We start from the raw sequence: 22,522 nt of genomic DNA, 5'->3' as shown, positions 1-22,522 counted from the left end.
GGGGGAAAAGAATTTGTCCCCAGGACGACTATTAGTCGTATACTCCACAAGTCCGGCCTTTAAGGCCTTTTAGTATGAAATCACACTTTGGTATGTTTCATAACATTTTAAAAGAAATTTTACATATAGTATAATTATATTTATAGTGTTTTTAGAAAGGAAAAAATACTTTTAAGTGAAACATTTGTGTGTAAAAAAAATTTTGTGTGAAATATTTTATTTTTTTTTGTGTGAAAAAACTTATTTATACCAAACTTTATTTGGTATATGAATTATGTTAGATTTCTCAGAGTGCAAAGTCCTGCATATCTGAGTATCTGGGTGTGTCTGAAAAACAGATCTTTCAGCCCCCACCCACATTGACATGCAGGGATATCTGCTATAAAATGTGTTCAGATAGACCTGTTTATATGCATGACATTATACCTGAGGAAGACTCTAACAAGTCAAAATCGGTTGTGTTCTAGTTTTAAATAAAAATCATCCTTGAATCAGAAAATCGAGTTCCAACATCATCCTTCAGAAGCGCATATTGCTGGGAGAAATATTTACACAGTGTTATCGCCTGTGAAAGCACGGTCCAGTGCGCTCATCAGTTCCCAGATTTCTGCAGCAAAATGAATGGAAAGAGGAATGGAGTGATCCACAGTTTGGATCTATACGGAGTATATCAAGACACCACTCGAGCAGAAGGAGCAGCTCAGACACATTTGTGTCAGCATCTCCCACTTAGCCACCAACACTGGCTCCTGCAGCAACTCCAGGGAAACTGCCTGATCTGCAGGCACAGCTGCGCCACCAACGGACTTGTTTCCAAACACTCTTTTGGCTAAAAATCCTCCTTGCCTAGATACATATCTCAGCATTTCCACTATATCACTAACGCCGGCCAGCAAAGTAACTCCATTCAAACACAGACATGTCTTTTTTTCAGAACCAAATACCAATGATTTTATGTATACACCCTCATCTTTATCTACCTCAACGATACTACAAGTTCAAATTCTAGAAAAAAACCTACAAAAGGCGACATTGTGATCAAGGCCATTGATTAACCGAAATGTTAATTTTTTTTCCTGTCGCCTCACTCTTCACCAATAAATTATTCACTTGAAGCAAACCTTCTCCTGTACGAGTGCAGTGATTATATATTTTACTATCGATGGGACTACTGGCTCCGTTCACTAGCACCGTCACCTCCACAGAAGTCGAGTGCTAGCTTTCTTCTTCTTATACACATTATATAGTCACACAGACACACACATCATGCATGTCCTTAGTACACACATGCTGTAAGTGGTTTATACCTTGTGGGAATAAAAGGACAAGAAATAGGAAAAACCCAATGTGGCTAAACAAAGAAGTAAGAGGGGCAATTAACAGGAAAAAGAAAGCATTTACACTACTAAAGCAGGATGGCACCAGTTAAGCTCTAAAAAACTATAGGGAGAAAAATACTTTATCTAAAAAACTAATTAAAGCTGCCAAAAAGGAAACAGAGAAGCACATTGCTAAGAATAGTAAAACTAATCCCAAACTGTTCTTCAACTGTATCAATAGTAAAAGAATCATAAGTGAAAGTGTAGGAAAGAATGGTTGTAGATGACGAGGAAAAAGCTAATATATTAAACACCTTCTTCTCCACGGTATTCACGGTGGAAAATAACATGCTAGGTGAAATGCCGAGAGAAAAAAGAAAACCCTATATTAAGGGTCACTACTCTAACCCAAGAAGAGGTGGGAAACCGGCTAAATAAGATTAAAATAGATAAATCTCCGGGTCCGGATGGCATACACCCACGAGTACTAAGAGAACTAAGTAATGTAATAGACAAGCCATTATTTCTTATATTTATTATTATTATTATTATTTATTTATATAGCACCATTAATTCCATGGTGCTGTACATGTGAGAGGGGTTACATAAAGGGTTATAGATATCGTTAACAGTAAACAAATTTACAATGACAGACTGGTACAGAGGGGAGAGGACCCTGTCCTTGCGGACTTACATTCTTCTTATGGACAGGATCTGTTCCACAGGACTGGTGCATAGCAAATGCGGTACCAATATTCAAAAAGGGCTCTAAAAGTGACCCTGGAAATTATAGGCCAGTAAGTCTAACCTCTATTGTTGGTAAAATATGTGAAGGGTTTCTGAGGGATGTTATTCTGGATTATCTCAATGAGAATAACTGTGTAACTCCATATTAGCATGGGTTTATGAGGAATCGCTCCTTTCAAATGAATCTAATCAGTTTTTATGAAGAGGCAAGCTATAGACTGGACCAAGGTGAGTCACTGGACGTGGTATATCTTGATTTCTCCAAAGCGTTTGATACCGTGCCACACAAGGGGTTGGTACAAAAAATGAGAATGCTGGGCCTGGGGGGAAATGTGTGTAAATGGGGAAGTAACTGGCTTAGTGATAGAAAGCAGAGGGAGGTTATAAATGGTATATTCTCTAACTGGGTCGCTATGACCAGTGGGGTACCGCAGGGGTCGGTGTTGGGACCTCTTCTCTTCAACATATTTATTAACGATCTGGTAGAAGGTTTACACAGTAAAATATCGATATTTGCAGATGATACAAAACTATGTAAAGCAGTCAATACAAGAGAAGATAGTATTCTGCTACAGATGGATCTGGATAAATTGGAAACTTGGGCCAAGAGGTGGCAGATGCGCTTTAACAATGATAAATGTAAGGTTATACACATGGGAAGAAGGAATCAATATCACCATTACACACTGAACGGGAAACCACTGGGTAAATTTGACATGGAGAAGGACTTGGGGATCCTAGCTAATGATAAACTTACCTGGAGCAGCCAGTTCCAGGCAGCGGCTGCCGAGGCAAATAGGATCATGGGTAGCATTAAAAGAGGTCTGGATACACATGATGAGAGCATTATACTGCCTCTGTACAAATCCCTGGTTAGACTGCACATGGAGTAGTGTGTACAGTTTTGGGCACCAGTGCTCAGGAAGGATATAATGGAACTAGAGCGAGTACAAATGAGGGCAACAAAACTAATAAAGGGGATGGGGCAACTATAATACCCAGAGAGATTAGCAAAATTAGGATTATTTAGTCTAGAAAAAAGATGACTGAGGGGTGATTTAATAACCATGTATAAGTATATAAGAGGACAATACAAATATCTCTCCGAGGATTGCTTATACCAATGAAGGTGACGGTCACAAGGGGCCATTCTCTGCGTCTGGAGGAGAGAAGGTTTTTCCACCAACATAGAAGAGGATTCTTTACTGATAGGGCAATGAGAATCTGGAATTCCTTGCCTGAGGAGGAGGTGATGGCGAAGTCAGTCGAAGGGTTCAAGAGAGGCCTGGATGTCTTCCTGGAGCGTAACAATATTGTGTCTTATAGTTATTAGGTTCTTTAGAAGGACGTAGATCTGGGGATTTACTCTGACGTTAAATAGGCTGAACTGGATGGACAAATGGCTTTTTTAGGCCTTGATAACTATGTTACTATGTTACTATGTTATATAACAGATGCACAGCAGGTACACATCATATACACAGAACATGCATGCAGGACAAGTGTATATACACACACTTCAGTATACTCAAAAGATATCTAAACACACAAACAGACACAGCTCCCCCACACACACAACCCCCACACACGCAGACACAACCCACAAACAGACAGAACCCACACCGACACACACACACAACACACCACAGACACACAACCCACACACACACACATACACAAGCCACACACAGACACAACCCACACACAGACACAACCCACACACAGACAACCCACACACAGACAACACATACACACATACACAACCCACACACACACACAACCCACACATAGAAATACCACCCACACACACAACCCACAGACACCCAACCTCCCCCCACACACACACAACCCACACACAGACACAACACAGACACATGGAGACACACACTCTGTGCTACAGGGGTGAGGGCTGGTGTACGTGTGCAGCTTCCACTAAGCCCCACACCCACTCTCTGTGCTGGGATTGCCCAGCAGGGGATCTGTCACCTTGTGGATTGGAGCTGCTTCTCTTCTGCATCTTCCAGCATAGGTGGCTGCTCTGATCTTATTTCCTGGCTCTCACTTCTTCCCTTCAAAGACGCGCCATGCTGGAGGACAGGAGCACTGGCTAATCAGCTTTTCTGTCAGTGATGTGAGCGCGTTCATTGGCCAGTGTTCTTCTCCTGCAGGAAGATACCTCCCCTCTCTGAGTTGCTGAACGCGGAGGGTCAAAGCTGCCGCACACCCATAATCATTTAGGTGCATATTCCCCCAGTACGAAGTGGGCAGCGGCACAACAGGAGATAGCAGGATGTCAGGGAGAGAAGAGCGGCCAAATGTAGGCACAAGCTGGCATCTGAAAGAACGCCCCCCCCCCCCCGCAGATGCCGCCCCCCTTTTTATCAGCAGGTAGCACCGTCTGAGGCAACCGACTCAAGTTGCCTCATGATAGGTGCGCCCCTAAGGGTACGTCATAAAGAGAAGGAAGAGACAAAGGTGTAGTCAGGTAACGTTCTGTGGTCAGAGTACTGGGAGAACAGGCTGAAGGGGTTAAACAGATGGTTGGTCAGAATGAGGTCCAAGGTCAGGCAGCGAAAGATGTACTAACAGAATGCAAGGCACAGAGAGACAAACACAAAGAAGCTGAATGTACGTCTGGCAGAGGTCTGGAAGTAACAGCCCAGTTATCGTAAGTAGCATGGCAATCACCTGGGATAATGAACACCTGGAGAAAGCCAAAGCCTCCCAGTCTCAGGGTTGACAGCCATCAATCAATATACTGACAGTTCAGCAAGCCCCTCCACCAGACTGGCCGACTGAGTGGTCAATCAAAATACTGACAGCTTCATCATGCCCCTGAACCAGATTGGATGGCTGAGCTGTCATTCCAGACACACTGAGGGGTGGAACCATGATACTATCTCTGTATATTTGTGTATATATGTGTTTATCTGTGTATGTATATATATATATATATATATATACACTCACCGGCCACTTTATTAGGTACACCTGTCCAACTTCTTGTTAACACTTAATTTCTAATCAGCCAATCACATGGCGGCAACTCAGTGCATTTAGGCATGTAGACATGGTCAAGACAATCTCCTGCAGTTCAAACCGAGCATCAGTATGGGGAAGAAAGGTGATTTGAGTGCCTTTGAACGTGGCATGGTTGTTGGTGCCAGAAGGGTTGGTCTGAGTATTTCAGAAACTGCTGATCTACTGGGATTTTCACGCACAACCATCTCTAGGGTTTACAGAGAATGGTCCGAAAAAGAAAAAAAATCCAGTGAGCGGCAGTTCTGTGGGCGGAAATGCCTTGTTGATGCCAGAGGTCAGAGGAGAATGGGCAGACTGGTTCGAGCTGATAGAAAGGCAACAGTGACTCAAATCGCCACCCGTTACAACCAAGGTAGGCCTAAGAGCATCTCTGAACGCACAGTGCGTCGAACTTTGAGGCAGATGGGCTACAGCAGCAGAAGACCACACCGGGTACCACTCCTTTCAGCTAAGAACAGGAAACTGAGGCTACAATTTGTACAAGCTCATCGAAATTGGACAGTAGAAGATTGGAAAAACGTTGCTTGGTCTGATGAGTCTCGATTTCTGCTGCGACATTCGGATGGTAGGGTCAGAATTTGGCGTAAACAACATGAAAGCATGGATCCATCCTGCCTTGTATGGAGCATCTTTGGGATGTGCAGCCGACAAATCTGCGGCAACTGTGTGATGCCATCATGTCAATATGGACCAAAATCTCTGAGGAATGCTTCCAGCACCTTGTTGAATCTATGCCACGAAGAATTGAGGCAGTTCTGAAGGCAAAAGGGGGTCCAACCCGTTACTAGCATGGTGTACCTAATAAAGTGGCCGGTGAGTGTATATATATATATATATACCATCAGAAGAAAACTCTACCAGCTCAACCGCCTGTCTGTGTCTGGATACAGTCCTTTGATTTAACCATTGCTTCTCCTGGTTCCACATTGCTTATGGCTGAAAGTGTCCGGTGTCATTCTTGAATTGTCACCATCTATTCACATGTAATTGCTGATATTTGGGCTAGGGTTAGCAGCCATCAATTATGGACTACCTTTGTTTGGGTACCCCACATTTCGTGCTCTCTGGTACCTCTGAGGAGTGTGATTTTTGGGTTATAATCTCTTGCAACTGTGACTGTGTAAGGCTACGTTCACATTTGCGTTGTGTGCCGCAGCGTCAGCGACGCAACGCACAACGCAAACAAAAACGCAGCAAAACGCATGCACAACGCTGCGTTTTGCGACGCATGCGTCCTTTTTTTGCTTGATTTTGGACGCACAAAAAATGCAACTTGTAGCGTCCTCTGCACCATGACGCGTGCGCCGCAGGGACGCATGCGTCGCAAAACGCAAGTGCAACGCATGTCCATGCGCCCCCATGTTAAATATAGGGGCGCATGACGCATGCGGCGACGCTGCGGCGCCCGACGCTGCGGCGCAGAACGCTAATGTGAACGTAGACTAAGAGGGTGGTGCTGTTATGGACAGTAAGGAACACGCTGTCACTTTAAGAGGCTGCACCCCCTTTTCTGGTGTGATGGAATGTTCTGCTTCTCCCCTGCAAGAGTCGTTGTAATGAACTAGTCTGTGCAGAGTGCAGGTGTGGAGCTGGAGCAGCGTGTGTGAGCTGAGGACTTTTTGTGCTGATAGCTGAAAGAAAGAAGAACTGTGTCCTGATATAGCTACAAGAGAGCCACGAAGATACAGAGAAAGGGATTTACAGTTACCAGGAGCATCCCCAGGATCCAGAAGCAAGGAGAAGACCACGTTTCACAGAGCTGACAGAAAGCCATGCGCACCACCATATTAGACTGCTGGGGGCCCCCCTGGGACTGGATCTGATTCTCCAACATCACCGTGAGTTTGTTCCTGTTTGGTGCACCTGTTAGGGCCTAGTGTAGGCTTCAATAGTCAGTACACGGGAGCCGTGTGGCCTACTTAGTAAAGGCCAGGGAGGATATACGTAGAGTAGCATCCTCACTTGTTTATTGTTTACATTTGCTTGTTAGACATATTTTGAGTCTGCAATAGTTGGAGCACCGTGATATTTTACGGAAAAGATAAAGTTTATAATTCTTGCAAATTGTCTTTTGTCATTGTATCCCCCTGTTTGCATTTTCCTCATTCACTTCATTCCTTGCCTTCCAATAAATCTACCCTTTGTTGTTTACACCTCATCTTGTGTACAGTAGTCTTCCTGCACCGTGGAGGTCCCCCGGCCATCGCTTCAACTGTATTGCACAACACAACTGAATTGTAGTAAATTATCGTCAGCCTCCCACATCTGTACTTTTTTATGTGTTTTAATGTGGTAGGGTGTTTCTTTGTGTTGTTTGTGAGCATTGTGTTCAGTTTGGGATTTTTTAAGGGTTATTGTTCGACAAAAATATTTAATGGGGAATTGTGCAAGCGTTTTCTCCATCAGAACTCCTCCAACAAGTCCTGCTGAGCGAGATAGCTCTACAGAAGAAGGTGCTACTCACAGCCTACGTACGTAGTGCTAGTCCAAGACCATATCATTATAGAAGGGGACTAAGGAATAACTGCTAAAGCCAGTTTGAATAAGTAAAGCGTGTTCCTTTTGTACTACTATTAAAATATAACTTTTAATCTTTGTAACTATAAAAAATACATATAAAAGTGCTGACAGCAAAGTGCTCAGTGCATACACAAAAAACAACACAGAAAGACACGTATAAAAACGTATCACCGCCAAAGAAATCAAGTGTCCTACTAGTCATTAGTTTCAAATATCCAAGTGGAGATATGGCCACCGATTAACAGACAACCAATCTTAATATTCACAAAATGTATACCCACTCGGTATTGATAGTCAAACTATGTATAGTACCTATAAAATAGGAAAAAGAGTGTCCTCAATTCTAGGACCGTACTCTTGAAGTACTATATTCGACTGGGCGGTGAATTAACAGCAGTGCTCATAAAGAATTAGCAACCGTATGGCAATATAACCTTATTTCTTATTACAGGGTAAAAAGCCTGGATCAACACAGTTGTATGCATATATGATAAGGTGTTATACTCATCTGCCTTCTAAAGGTCCTTGTCTGGACTTAATGCAGTCTGAGTTGGTGCGGACCATTTGCGCGGCTCTCCAAGTACAACCGCATCATTTTCTATAGGTCCACCTTGCTGAATAGTGCCTCCCAACGCGTTTCATACGACTTGTATTCATAAGGGGATCGTGTCACCTTCATGCATCATGGATGACACGTTTTTATACGTGTCTTTCTGTGTTGTTTTTTGTGTATGCACTGAGCACTTTGCTGTCAGCACTTTTATATGTATTTTGTATAGTTACAAAGATTAAAAGTTATATTTTAATAGTAGTACAAAAGGAACACGCTTTACTTATCCTAATATTCTTTGGTTCCTAAAAACTGAGAGTCTAGCTAATTTTGTTAAAGCCAGTTTGACCCAAATATCAGCCAGACAAAGGCTGAAATCAAGACTCTGGATTAATTCTGAGCCACACTCAGAAGACTGTCACTTCTCTTCCTAGATCTGCTCCATGGAGCAAGAGAAACTCTACATTCTCCTGGGTGAAGTCACAAACACAGTGGGCATATGGACACACTATGTGCAGAATATATGGTGCAATGGACTTCTAGGGTGCCCCAACCCCCCCCCTCGTGATTAAGCATAATACTTTGGATGGACAGATAGCTTCTATGACCTCGTTAGTTTCAGTGGACATTTTCCACTGCTCTTTAAGCTTTGTTTTACTGATCTTCTCCAGAGTAACTTATGTAGAAGACACAGCGGGATGGGAATGGTAGATAACATGCATATCTATGAAGTTTGGGGTCACTTACTTTCTCTACATGACAGCTCTCCACAATATTCTATTCCATTATGGTTATCTGGTTGTTCGGATTGCCATGAGCGGAAGTTGTACATGGATCCATCATTCCACTTCCAGCGACGATTCTGAAAATGATAAAGCTTGTACATTAAAGTGTCCTGCCTGTATTGTAGTCTGCTGGGCACTGATCCATATAGCCATCACTTCTTACAGAGAAGACCCCCACCCACCACACCACCCACAGAGTGCCAGATGCTATCACCTGCTCGGGGTCGTGAAGTCCTATCCACACTGGCTGGTTCTTCTGGTAGGCAGATATGTGGGAGGCAATGATATCGGCTTCTGCAGAATCCATGATCGATGCCAGATGAGCTCCGTGGCCATAGGCTTGGCAGTCAAACTGTGGGTAGATGGTGGATACAAGATTTCTGCTGAGATGCGGAGAGCTTAAGAGGACAGGAGCAAGGTGTCTGCAATGGGCCAGCACTGGGACTGGACTATGGGCAGATGGATGGGACTACCATCCATCAGCCATGTGTTCTGCTTCACGCAAATCCTACACCATAAATCTCCCAATGTCACAATTAAAGGGGAGGGTCATCCAGCTTCTCCATATCTGTAAATAATGATCTTATCTGGACGTCCAGACCCTGATGCTGAAATGTATGCCATCATGTGTCAGTCTATAGAGAAATCACAGAGAGTATTGACTACAAGTAACTAAACTGTCAGTATGGAAGAAAGACCTAGAAAGCAATGAACATTGACCGGGTGCGGGGCTTCAGTATGGGAGGAACTCTTTACACCGCTGGCGGCTGTCCCTGAGGCGCCAGCTCATATCACTCACTGAAGGGAGTCGGCTCTGTGTGTCGGATCAGTCGCGATGATTTATCAGTAAATACAACTAAATATACCTATGAATACTGATGATTGACAATTAGCCTCTTTTACATATTGGCTGCGAAAACATGAATAAATGTAGGGGTCCAGAAACATTTCAGAGCTCGGTAAGTCGTCTTTAAGAACCTGACACTGTGGTGACCTTAGGCAGACATGGCTTGGCTTTTAGCCCTTTCATTGTATTTCTATACTGCTATCACTCATTTTTATGTTAGGGTTATACAGCCATTTTGACATGGATTTTCAAAGTAAATATACCTGTCTCATTAGGTCTGAGACCTATTTATAATGCATACAGTGTAAAAAGGTTCAGGACCCACTGAAAGGTTATGTGGCAGCAGCTATATACAGTCTGATCGAATGGTAAACTAAGAACCTCATGTTCCGCTTTGGTATTTTTGAATTGCGGCATTAGGTCACCGTGTGATTTTTGCACATGCGGTCCTGGGCTTTTTCTACAGTTCTAGCATTATAAACTGAATGTATGTTGTAAAATACATTGACAGATCCTCTTTAACAATCCACTGGGTGTAGAGATGAGTGAATGTATTGGCAGGACCTGTCAGTAGTACCCGGCAGCTGGGCAGCAGGACACACATCCATCCACTCATCTCAGACTGGACCCTAGAAATCTATTCCTTTCAGTCCAAACATCTGATGTCCAGGAGCACAACTCCCAACAGATGGGTCTCGTGTCTTCTTCTTACCTCGGCCTCAGACCAAGTTAATGGATAGCGGAAGTAGCCATAGCAGTTTGCCTTGTAGAAGAACCAGCCATTTGGGCAGCTGGACCGTGCCTTACTACCTAAAAAAAAAACAGAGTCATGAAATAGTGAACTTCCAGCATGGACCATACCTGCCCCACACACATGGCATATCGGCAGGGTTTGCACCAGAGCACAAGGAGGACACAAGTGATACCAAAATGCGGCCGGTCCCTTCCTCAGCCCCTGTGTAGCTGGATGTGACCTTGTCTCCATCTTTATTATTGTGTATAAGAGAAGGCTAGCACAGCGTCATGTTCTGGAGACATAGGAGAACCTGTAGAAGAAGCGAAGGCGGAGAACCCAGTGGCAGAACATGGGCTGTGAGATGACGGGTTGTGCTGATTGAAGGCAGAATATAGGCCGCTACAAGAGCGTCACTTTGAACCTTCTTGACAGGGTTATTTTAGATGCAGCTTTTACAATGCTGACACTCTTCATGTCTCCTGGCATCTGAGAGATCTGATATTTTACCTTCAGCGACCTGTGTGACAGCCAGGGATCCCAAGAGAAGAATGAGGGCGCACCAGGAGACGGCCATGATACCTGCAGAACAGCATTGAGCGGCATTAGACTCCAGATATTGGAATGTTCTATGGGCCATGATTAGGGCCCACTAACCTCCAGCTTTACACTTTCACTATTTCCAGTCTATAACCCTCTATCCACTTCCACATAATATCAGACACACGTGGCAGTTGCGAAGGGAGGTAACCTTCCTGCCTATGGACATCAGTTCAGGATGTGATACATGCACTTTCTATGAAAATCTAAGGTGGGCCTCTACACTCTGAGGCTAGGTCCTTGCAGGGTCCGACATTCTGCTCTCAAACATTCCAGTATATATTTAGACCGATTGGAGGTCCATTTTTAACCCCTTACAGACATATGATGTAAATGTAAATCTTATGTTGGGTCCTCATCTTTGAAGTATGTTCAGTTCATGAGCCCAGCAGATGATGGTTGTGTTGTTCAGCCATCATCTGCTTCTAATAGCGGACCTACAACCGCAGCTGTTAACTTGTTAAATACCACTGTCAGTATGAGACAGCAACATTTACACTAGGCGGCCTGGGGGTGCACCTTCTTAAATGCCCATCATCACAATTGTGCCTCGATGGTAGGGTGCCAGTGGGTCGCCATGTAAGGTGGACATTCCTGTGCCTGCCATGAGGGTGCTCCTTTGAAGCCCAGCGTGCGGCGGTGATTTCTGCTAGATACTGCTCTACCATAGCATCGCATTGCTCAGTACAGGTGAACAGACAATCGCAGATTCAGCTCCTATGGTACATCGCAAGATAAACGCAGGTTTTAAAAACATAACAAATTAAATGCTCAAATCACTTTCCTTTTCCTCCTTTAGAAATAGACAAAATAATAGTAAAAACTAAACATATTTTTATTGCTGCATCCGTAAAAGTCAGATCGATCAAAATACAATCGGTAACAGTGTAACTAGAAAAAAACATCAAAATGTCAGAATTTTGATTTTTTTTTTTGGCTGCTGCAATACCACAAAAAAATGCAGTAGCAAGTGACCAAAGGGTTGTAACTAACCTAGAATGATACCAATAAAACCGTCAGCTCATGGCGCAAACATCAAGCCTTCATTTGGCGCCATTACATGAGAATGAAAACGTTACGGGTCTCAGAACATAGCAACGCGGGAGATATATTTTATTTTACAAATTTCAGAATTTATTTTCAATAGTTAAATTGCAAAAAAAAATTCAGGTTTGGTATCGCAGCAATTGTGCTGACCTGGAGAATCGGCTTTCCAAGTCCCTTTGTGCACTATAAAAGCAAAACCCTAAAATTAATGGTGTGTTTGAGCAATTTGACTGTGTTTGAGATTATTTTTCCACTTTTCAGTATATTGAATAGTAAAATAAATGGTGTAATTCAAACTACAACTCAGCCCGCAAAAAATAAGACTTCTGGCAGCAGACTGTCCCTCGCCTCTGGCAGCAGACTGTCCCTCGCCTCTGGCAGCGGATTGTCCCTCGCTTCTGGCAGCGGATTGTCTCTCGCCTCTGGCAGCGGATTGTCCCTCGCCTCTGGCAGCAGACTGTCCCTCGCCTCTGGCAGCAGACCGTCCCTCGCCTCTGGCAGCAGACTGTCCCTCGCCTCTGGCAGCAGACTGTCCCTTGCCTCTGGCAGCGGATTGTCCCTCGCTTCTGGCAGCGGATTGTCTCTCGCCTCTGGCAGCGGATTGTCCCTCGCCTCTGGCAGCAGACTGTCCCTCGCCTCTGGCAGCAGACCGTCCCTCGCCTCTGGCAGCAGACCGTCCCTCGCCTCTGGCAGCAGACTGTCCCTCGCCTCTGGCAGCGGATTGTCCCTCGCTTCTGGCAGCGGATTGTCTCTCGCCTCTGGCAGCGGATTGTCCCTCGCCTCTGGCAGCAGACTGTCCCTCGCCTCTGGCAGCAGACCGTCCCTCGCCTCTGGCAGCAGACTGTCCCTCGCCTCTGGCAGCAGACTGTCCCTCGCCTCTGGCAGCGGATTGTCCCTCGCTTCTGGCAGCGGATTGTCTCTCGCCTCTGGCAGCGGATTGTCCCTCGCCTCTGGCAGCAGACTGTCCCTCGCCTCTGGCAGCAGACCGTCCCTCGCCTTTGGCAGCAGACCGTCCCTCGCCTCTGGCAGCAGAATGTCCCTTTCCTCTTACATGACCGCTCACTACCTGTGTAGAGTAACTTCTCACACCTTCTGTAAATTGGTGGTAGGCCAGGTCTGGAGTGCCTCAGCAATCACTCAAAATACCTCACAGAAGTGCTAAACTTTCTTCGGGCTTCATTTCTGATTACCGGAACCACCACACCGATCACAGCAAGTTTTGGGCTGCAGCGTTTCCAATGTTGTCAAAGAAAATATTAAAATTCTCCGAACTCACTCATATCCCTCCTCCCTCCCTTTTTCTTCCCTCTCCCATTTGCCACAACAGGAGCTAGCACTCAAAGTTCCCTTTACGTAAAATGGCAATGCACAAAGAGATGTGAACCATCTTAATTGACATACAAGGAGTCCTCATTATATCCAGGTGACTGAACGAGGATGTGCATTATGCACAAGGTTAGGGTTAGGAAAAGGCTGGTTTTGAGTGGATTAATGGAAAATCTCACACCCTTTAGAAATAGCCATGGTCACTGAATTTACCCGTAAACAAGACAGTGGAAGCCTTTTTGACTACAAGAATTGCATGTTGATTTCAGGTGACTCCGAGTCGCTGCAGTTACAATAAGTCACCTCAGACAGTATGTCTCAGGAAGAAAATATAGAATAGTGGAATTTCTATACATCCGATATTAATGAGATGTAAATTTACAGCAGTAGGCTAACTAGGGAAAAATATGCATATTTTATGGTTACTATAATCCCCACCAAAAGGCCCCAAATGCATAGGGACCATATAACCACCAGCAGCTAGGCCATGTTTGGTCACTAAGTATAGATAAAATCCAGATGTAAAATATGGCATCAGTCTCAAACTTCTACGGTCGTCCAATGATTCCTTGTTGGGTAAAGAGAATGGGGCATCAGACTGCGCTGCTCGCCTGTCAGAAGGATGAACCAGAGGAGTCCAAGTGCATGCAATGGAGAAATAGAAATTAAGTCTATGCGTTTCGTGGTGATCACACGATCGGTGTGTCAGTATTAGATGTGTAGATGGGGGACACGATCGGCGTATCATTAATAGATGTGTAGACGGAGGAGACGATCGGCGTGTCGGTAATAGATGTGTAGATGGAGGAGACGATCGGCGTGTCGGTAATAGATATGTAGACGGAGGAGACGATCGGCGTGTCGGTAATAGATGTGTAGATGGAGGAGACGATCGGCGTGTCAGTAATAGATGTGTAGATGGAGGAGACGATCGGCGTGTCTGTAATAGATGTGTAGATGGAGGAGACGATCGGCGTGTCAGTAATAGATGTGTAGATGGAGGAGACGATCGGCGTGCCAGTAATAGATGTGTAGATGGAGGAGACATTCAGCGTATCAGTAATAGATGTGTAGATGGAGGAGACGTTCAGCGTATCAGTAATAGATGTGTAGATGGAGGAGACGATCGGCGTGCCAGTAATAGATGTGTAGATGGAGGAGACATTCAGCGTATCAGTAATAGATGTGTAGATGGAGGAGACGTTCAGCGTATCAGTAATAGATGTGTAGATGGAGGAGACGATCGGCGTGCCAGTAATAGATGTGTAGATGGAGGAGACATTCAGCGTATCAGTAATAGATGTGTAGATGGAGGAGACGATCGGCGTGTCAGTAATAGATGTGTAGATGGAGGAAACGATCGGCGTGCCAGTAATAGATGTGTAGATGGAGGAGACATTCAGCGTATCAGTAATAGATGTGTAGATGGAGGAGACGTTCAGCGTATCAGTAATAGATGTGTAGATGGAGGAGACGATCGGCGTGCCAGTAATAGATGTGTAGATGGAGGAGACATTCAGCGTATCAGTAATAGATGTGTAGATGGAGGAGACGATCGGCGTGTCAGTAATAGATGTGTAGATGGAGGAGACGATCGGCGTGTCTGTAATAGATGTGTAGATGGAGGAGGCGATCGGCGTGTCAGTAATACATGTGTAGATGGAGGAGACGATCGGCGTGTCAGTAATAGATATGTAGATGGAGGAGGCGATCGGCGTGTCAGTAATAGATGTGTAGATGGAGGAGACATTCAGCGTATCAGTAATAGATGTGTAGATGGAGGAGACGATCGGCGTGCCAGTAATAGATGTGTAGATGGAGGAGACATTCAGCGTATCAGTAATAGATGTGTAGATGGAGGAGACATTCAGCGTATCAGTAATAGATGTGTAGATGGAGGAGACATTCAGCGTATCAGTAATAGATGTGTAGATAGAGGAGACGATCAGTGTGTCAGTAATAGATGTGTAGATGGAGGAGACATTCAGCGTATCAGTAATAGATGTGTAGACGGAGGAGACAATCAGTGTGTCAGTAATAGATGTGTAGATGGAGGAGACGATCGGCGTGTCAGTAATAGATGTGTAGATGGAGGAGACGATCGGCGTGTCAGTAATAGATGTGTAGACGGAGGAGATGATCGGCGTGTCAGTAATATATGTGTAGATGGAAGAGACGATCGGCGTGTCAGTAATAGATGTGTAGATGGAGAAGACGATCGGCGTGTCAGTAATAGATATGTAGATGGAGGAGGCGATCGGCGTGTCAGTAATACATGTAGATGGAGGAGACGATTGGCGTGTCAGTAATAGATGTGTAGATGGAGGAGATGATCGGCGTGTCAGTAATAGATGTGTAGATGGAGAAGACGATCGGCGTGTCAGTAATAGATATGTAGATGGAGGAGGCGATCGGCGTGTCAGTAATACATGTAGATGGAGGAGACGATCGGCGTGTCAGTAATAGATGTGTAGATGGAAGAGATGATCGGCGTGTCAGTAATAAATGTGTAGATGGAGGAGACGATCGGCGTGTCTGTAATAGATGTGTAGATGGAGGAGGCGATCGGCGTGTCAGTAATAGATGTGTAGATGGAGGAGGCATCGGCGTGTCAGTAATAGATGTGTAGATGGAGGAGACGATCGGCGTGTCAGTAATGGATGTGTAGACGGAGGAGACAATCGGTGTGTCAGTAATAGATGTGTAGATGGAGGAGACGATCGGCGTGTCAGTAATAGATGTGTAGATGGAGGAGATGATCGGCGTGTCAGTAAAAGATGTGTAGATGGAGGAGGCATCGGCGTGTCAGTAATAGATGTGTAGATGGAGGAGACGTTCTGCGTGTCAGTAATAGATGTGTAGACGGAGGAGACGATCGGCGTGTCAGTAATAGATGTGTAGATGGAGGAGACGATCGGCGTGTCAGTAATAGATGTGTAGATGGAGGAGGCGATCGGCGTGTCAGTAATAGATGTGTAGATGGAGGAGACGTTCAGCGTCTCAGTAATAGATGTGTAGATGGAGGAGACGATCGGCGTGTCAGTAATAAATGTGTAGATGGAGGAGGCGATCGGTGTGTCAGTAATAGATGTGTAGATGGAGGAGATGATCGGCGTGTCAGTAATAGATGTGTAGATGGAGGAGACGATCGTCGTGTCAGTAATAGATGTGTAGATGGAGGAGGCGATCGGTGTGTCAGTAATAGATGTGTAGATGGAGGAGACGATCGGCGAGTCAGTAATAGATGTGTAGACGGAGGAGACGATCGGCGTGTCAGTAATAGATGTGTAGATGGAAGAGACGATCGGCGTGTCAGTAATAGATGTGTAGATGGAGGAGACGATCGTCGTGTCAGTAATAGATGTGTAGATGGAGGAGATGATCGGCGTGTCAGTAATAGATGTGTAGATGGAGGAGACGATCGTCGTGTCAGTAATAGATGTGTAGATGGAGGAGGCGATCGGTGTGTCAGTAATAGATGTGTAGATGGAGGAGACGTTCAGCGTGTCAGTAATAGATGTGTAGATGGAGGAGGCATCGGTGTGTCAGTAATAGATGTGTAGATGGAGGAGACGCTCAGCGTCTCAGTAATAGATGTGTAGATGGAGGAGACGATCGGCGTGTCAGTAATAAATGTGTAGATGGAGGAGGCGATCGGTGTGTCAGTAATAGATGTGTAGATGGAGGAGATGATCGGCGTGTCAGTAATAGATGTGTAGATGGAGGAGACGATCGTCGTGTCAGTAATAGATGTGTAGATGGAGGAGGCGATCGGTGTGTCAGTAATAGATGTGTAGATGGAGGAGACGATCGGCGTGTCAGTAATAGATGTGTAGACGGAGGAGACGATCGGCGTGTCAGTAATAGATGTGTAGATGGAGGAGATGATCGGCGTGTCAGTAATAGATGTGTAGATGGAGGAGACGATCGTCGTGTCAGTAATAGATGTGTAGATGGAGGAGGCGATCGGTGTGTCAGTAATAGATGTGTAGATGGAGGAGACGATCGGCGTGTCAGTAATAGATGTGTAGACGGAGGAGACGATCGGTGTGTCAGTAATAGATGTGTAGATGGAGGAGACGATCGGCGTGTCAGTAATAGATGTGTAGACGGAGGAGACGATCGGCGTGTCAGTAATAGATGTGTAGATGGAGGAGACGTTCAGCGTGTCACTAATAGATGTGTAGACGGAGGAGACGATCGGCGTGTCGGTAATAGATGTGTAGATGGAGGAGGCGATCGGCGCGTCAGTAATTGATGTGTAGATGGAGGAGACGATCGGCGTGTCAGTAACAGATGTGTAGATGGAGGAGATGATCGGCGTGTCAATAATAGATGTGTAGACGGAGGAGACGATCGGCGTCTCAGTAATAGATGTGTAGATGGAGGAGACGATCGGCGTGTCAGTAATAAATGTGTAGATGGAGGAGGCGATCGGTGTGTCAGTAATAGATGTGTAGATGGAGGAGACGTTCAGCGTGTCAGTAATAGATGTGTAGATGGAGGAGGCATCGGTGTGTCAGTAATAGATGTGTAGACGGAGGCGACATTCAGCGTATCAGTAATAGATGTGTAGATGGAGGAGGCATCGGCGTGTCAGTAATAGATGTGTAGATGGAGGAGATGATCGGCGTGTCAGTAATAGATGTGTAGATGGAGGAGACGTTCAGCGTCTCAGTAATAGATGTGTAGATGGAGGAGACGATCGGCGTGTCAGTAATAAATGTGTAGATGGAGGAGGCGATCGGTGTGTCAGTAATAGATGTGTAGATGGAGGAGATGATCGGCGTGTCAGTAATAGATGTGTAGATGGAGGAGACGATCGTCGTGTCAGTAATAGATGTGTAGATGGAGGAGGCGATCGGTGTGTCAGTAATAGATGTGTAGATGGAGGAGACGATCGGCGTGTCAGTAATAGATGTGTAGACGGAGGAGACGATCGGCGTGTCAGTAATAGATGTGTAGATGGAAGAGACGATCGGCGTGTCAGTAATAGATGTGTAGATGGAGGAGACGATCGTCGTGTCAGTAATAGATGTGTAGATGGAGGAGATGATCGGCGTGTCAGTAATAGATGTGTAGATGGAGGAGACGATCGTCGTGTCAGTAATAGATGTGTAGATGGAGGAGGCGATCGGTGTGTCAGTAATAGATGTGTAGATGGAGGAGACGTTCAGCGTGTCAGTAATAGATGTGTAGATGGAGGAGGCATCGGTGTGTCAGTAATAGATGTGTAGACGGAGGCGACATTCAGCGTATCAGTAATAGATGTGTAGATGGAGGAGGCATCGGCGTGTCAGTAATAGATGTGTAGATGGAGGAGATGATCGGCGTGTCAGTAATAGATGTGTAGATGGAGGAGACGTTCAGCGTCTCAGTAATAGATGTGTAGATGGAGGAGACGATCGGCGTGTCAGTAATAAATGTGTAGATGGAGGAGGCGATCGGTGTGTCAGTAATAGATGTGTAGATGGAGGAGATGATCGGCGTGTCAGTAATAGATGTGTAGATGGAGGAGACGATCGTCGTGTCAGTAATAGATGTGTAGATGGAGGAGGCGATCGGTGTGTCAGTAATAGATGTGTAGATGGAGGAGACGATCGGCGTGTCAGTAATAGATGTGTAGACGGAGGAGACGATCGGCGTGTCAGTAATAGATGTGTAGATGGAAGAGACGATCGGCGTGTCAGTAATAGATGTGTAGATGGAGGAGACGATCGTCGTGTCAGTAATAGATGTGTAGATGGAGGAGATGATCGGCGTGTCAGTAATAGATGTGTAGATGGAGGAGACGATCGTCGTGTCAGTAATAGATGTGTAGATGGAGGAGGCGATCGGTGTGTCAGTAATAGATGTGTAGATGGAGGAGACGATCGGCGTGTCAGTAATAGATGTGTAGACGGAGGAGACGATCGGTGTGTCAGTAATAGATGTGTAGATGGAGGAGACGATCGGCGTGTCAGTAATAGATGTGTAGACGGAGGAGACGATCGGCGTGTCAGTAATAGATGTGTAGATGGAGGAGACGTTCAGCGTGTCACTAATAGATGTGTAGACGGAGGAGACGATCGGCGTGTGGGTAATAGATGTGTAGATGGAGGAGGCGATCGGCGCGTCAGTAATTGATGTGTAGATGGAGGAGACGATCGGCGTGTCAGTAACAGATGTGTAGATGGAGGAGGCGATCGACATCTCAGTAATAGATGTGTAGATGGAGATGATCGGCGTGTCAGTAATAGATGTGTAGATGGAGGAGGCGATCGGTGTGTCAGTAATAGATGTGTAGACGGAGGAGACGATCGGCGTGTCGGTAATAGATGTGTAGATGGAGGAGGCGATCGGTGTGTCAGTAATAGATGTGTAGACGGAGGAGACGATCGGCGTGTCAGTAATAGATGTGTAGATGGAGGAGACGTTCAGCGTGTCAGTAATAGATGTGTAGATGGAGGAGGCGATTGGCGTATCAGTAATAGATGTGTAGATGGAGGAGACGATCGGTGTGCCAGTAATAGATGTGTAGATGGAGGAGACGATCGGCGTGTCAGTAATAGATATGTAGATGGAGGAGGCGATCGGCGTGTCAGTAATACATGTGTAGATGGAGGAGACGATCGGCGTGTCAGTAATAAATGTGTAGATGGAGGAGACGATCGGCGTGTCTGTAATAGATGTGTAGATGGAGGAGGCGATCGGCATGTCAGTAATAGATGTGTAGACGGAGGAGATGATCGGCGTGTCAGTAATAGATGTGTAGATGGAAGAGACGATCGGCGTGTCAGTAATAGATGTGTAGATGGAAGAGACGATCGGCGTGTCAGTAATAGATGTGTAGATGGAGGAGGCATCGGCGTGTCAGTAATAGATGTGTAGATGGAGGAGATGATCGGCGTGTCAGTAATAGATGTGTAGATGGAGGAGACGATCGGCGTGTCAGTAATAGATGTGTAGATGGAAGAGACGATCGGCGTGTCAGTAATAGATGTGTAGATGGAGGAGACGATCGGCGTGTCAGTAATAGATGTGTAGATGGAGGAGGCATCGGCGTGTCAGTAATAGATGTGTAGATGGAGGAGATGATCGGCGTGTCAGTAATAGATGTGTAGATGGAGGAGACGATCGTCGTGTCAGTAATAGATGTGTAGACGGAGGAGACGATCAGTGTGTCAGTAATAGATGTGTAGATGGAGGAGACGATCAGTGTGTCAGTAATAGATGTGTAGATGGAGGAGACGATCAGTGTGTCAGTAATAGATGTGTAGATGGAGGAGACGATCAGTGTGTCAGTAATAGATGTGTAGATGGAGGAGACGATCGGCGTGTCAGAAATAGATGTGTAGATGGAGGAGGCGATCGGTGTGTCAGTAATAGATGTGTAGATGGAGGAGACGATCGGCGTGTCAGTAATAGATGTGTAGATGGAGGAGGCGATCGGCGTGTCAGTAATAGATGTGTAGATGGAGGAGACGATCGGCGTGTCAGTAACAGATGTGTAGACGGAGGAGACGATCGGCGTGTCGGTAATAGATGTGTAGATGGAGGAGACGTTCAGCGTGTCAGTAATGGATGTGTAGACGGAGGAGACAATCGGTGTGTCAGTAATAGATGTGTAGATGGAGGAGATGATCGGCGTGTCAGTAATAGATGTGTAGATGGAGGAGACGTTCAGCGTGTCAGTAATAGATGTGTAGATGGAGGAGACGATCGGCGTGTCGGTAATAGATGTGTAGATGGAGGAGGCAATCGGCGTGTAATAGATGTGTAGACGGAGGAGACGATCGGCGTGTCGGTAATAGATGTGTAGATGGAGGAGACGTTCAGCGTGTCAGTAATGGATGTGTAGACGGAGGAGACAATCGGTGTGTCAGTAATAGATGTGTAGATGGAGGAGACGATCGGCGTGTCAGTAATAGATGTGTAGATGGAGGAGACGTTCAGCGTGTCAGTAATGGATGTGTAGACGGAGGAGACAATCGGTGTGTCAGTAATAGATGTGTAGATGGAGGAGATGATCGGCGTGTCAGTAATAGATGTGTAGATGGAGGAGACGTTCAGCGTGTCAGTAATAGATGTGTAGATGGAGGAGACGATCGGCATGTCAGTAATAGATGTGTAGATGGAGGAGACGATCGGCGTGTCAGTAATAGATGTGTAGATGGAGGAGACGATCGGCGTGTCAGTAATAGATGTGTAGATGGAGGAAACGTTCAGCGTGTCAGTAATAAATGTGTAGATGGAGGAGGCGATCGGCGTGTCTGTAATAGATGTGTAGATGGAGGAGGAGATCGGCATGTCAGTAATAGATGTGTAGATGGAGGAGGCGATCGGCGTGTCAGTAATAGATGTGTAGATGGAGGAGACGATCGGCGTGTCTGTAATAGATGTGTAGATGGAGAAGATGATCGGCGTGTCAGTAATAGATGTGTAGACGGAGGAGACGATCGGCGTGTCAGTAATAGATGTGTAGATGGAGGAGACGATCGGCGTGTCAGTAATAGATGTGTAGACGGAGGAGACGATCGGCGTGTCAGTAATAGATGTGTAGATGGAGGAGACAATCGGCGTGTCAGTAATAGATGTGTAGACGGAGGAGACGATCGGCGTGCCAGTAATAGATGTGTAGATGGAGGAGGCGATCGGCGTGCCAGTAATAGATGTGTAGATGGAGGAGACGATCGGCGTGTCTGTAATAGATGTGTAGATGGAAGAGACGATCGGCGTGTCAGTAATAGATGTGTAGATGGAAGAGACGATCGGCGTGCCAGTAATAGATGTGTAGATGGAGGAGACGATCGGCGTGTCTGTAATAGATGTGTAGATGGAGGAGGCGATCGGCGTGTCAGTAATAGATGTGTAGATGGAGGAGACGATCGGCGTGTCAGTAACAGATGTGTAGACGGAGGAGACGATCGGCGTGTCGGTAATAGATGTGTAGATGGAGGAGACGTTCAGCGTGTCAGTAATGGATGTGTAGACGGAGGAGACAATCGGTGTGTCAGTAATAGATGT

At 45.7% G+C, this 22,522-nt stretch overlaps 1 protein-coding gene across 1 annotated transcript in view; it reads right to left on the bottom strand.

Annotated features, from left to right (window-relative positions):
* Nucleotides 1-22,522, bottom strand: part of REG4 (regenerating family member 4) — a 57,156-nt gene that overhangs the window by 4,644 nt on the left and 29,990 nt on the right. Inside the window, exons 2-5 of the mRNA XM_077289043.1 lie at nucleotides 11,054-11,125; nucleotides 10,523-10,620; nucleotides 9,178-9,315; nucleotides 8,926-9,040 (exon numbers count right to left, since the gene is read on the bottom strand). Coding sequence (XP_077145158.1) covers nucleotides 8,926-9,040; nucleotides 9,178-9,315; nucleotides 10,523-10,620; nucleotides 11,054-11,120 — 418 coding nt within the window. The 5' untranslated portion in view covers nucleotides 11,121-11,125. The remainder of the gene's footprint in view (nucleotides 1-8,925; nucleotides 9,041-9,177; nucleotides 9,316-10,522; nucleotides 10,621-11,053; nucleotides 11,126-22,522) is intronic.

Source organism: Ranitomeya variabilis, chromosome 2, assembly GCF_051348905.1.
Source record: "Ranitomeya variabilis isolate aRanVar5 chromosome 2, aRanVar5.hap1, whole genome shotgun sequence".
Taxonomy (NCBI): Eukaryota; Metazoa; Chordata; class Amphibia; order Anura; family Dendrobatidae; genus Ranitomeya; species Ranitomeya variabilis.
This window is presented reverse-complemented; position numbering and strand designations above follow the sequence as displayed.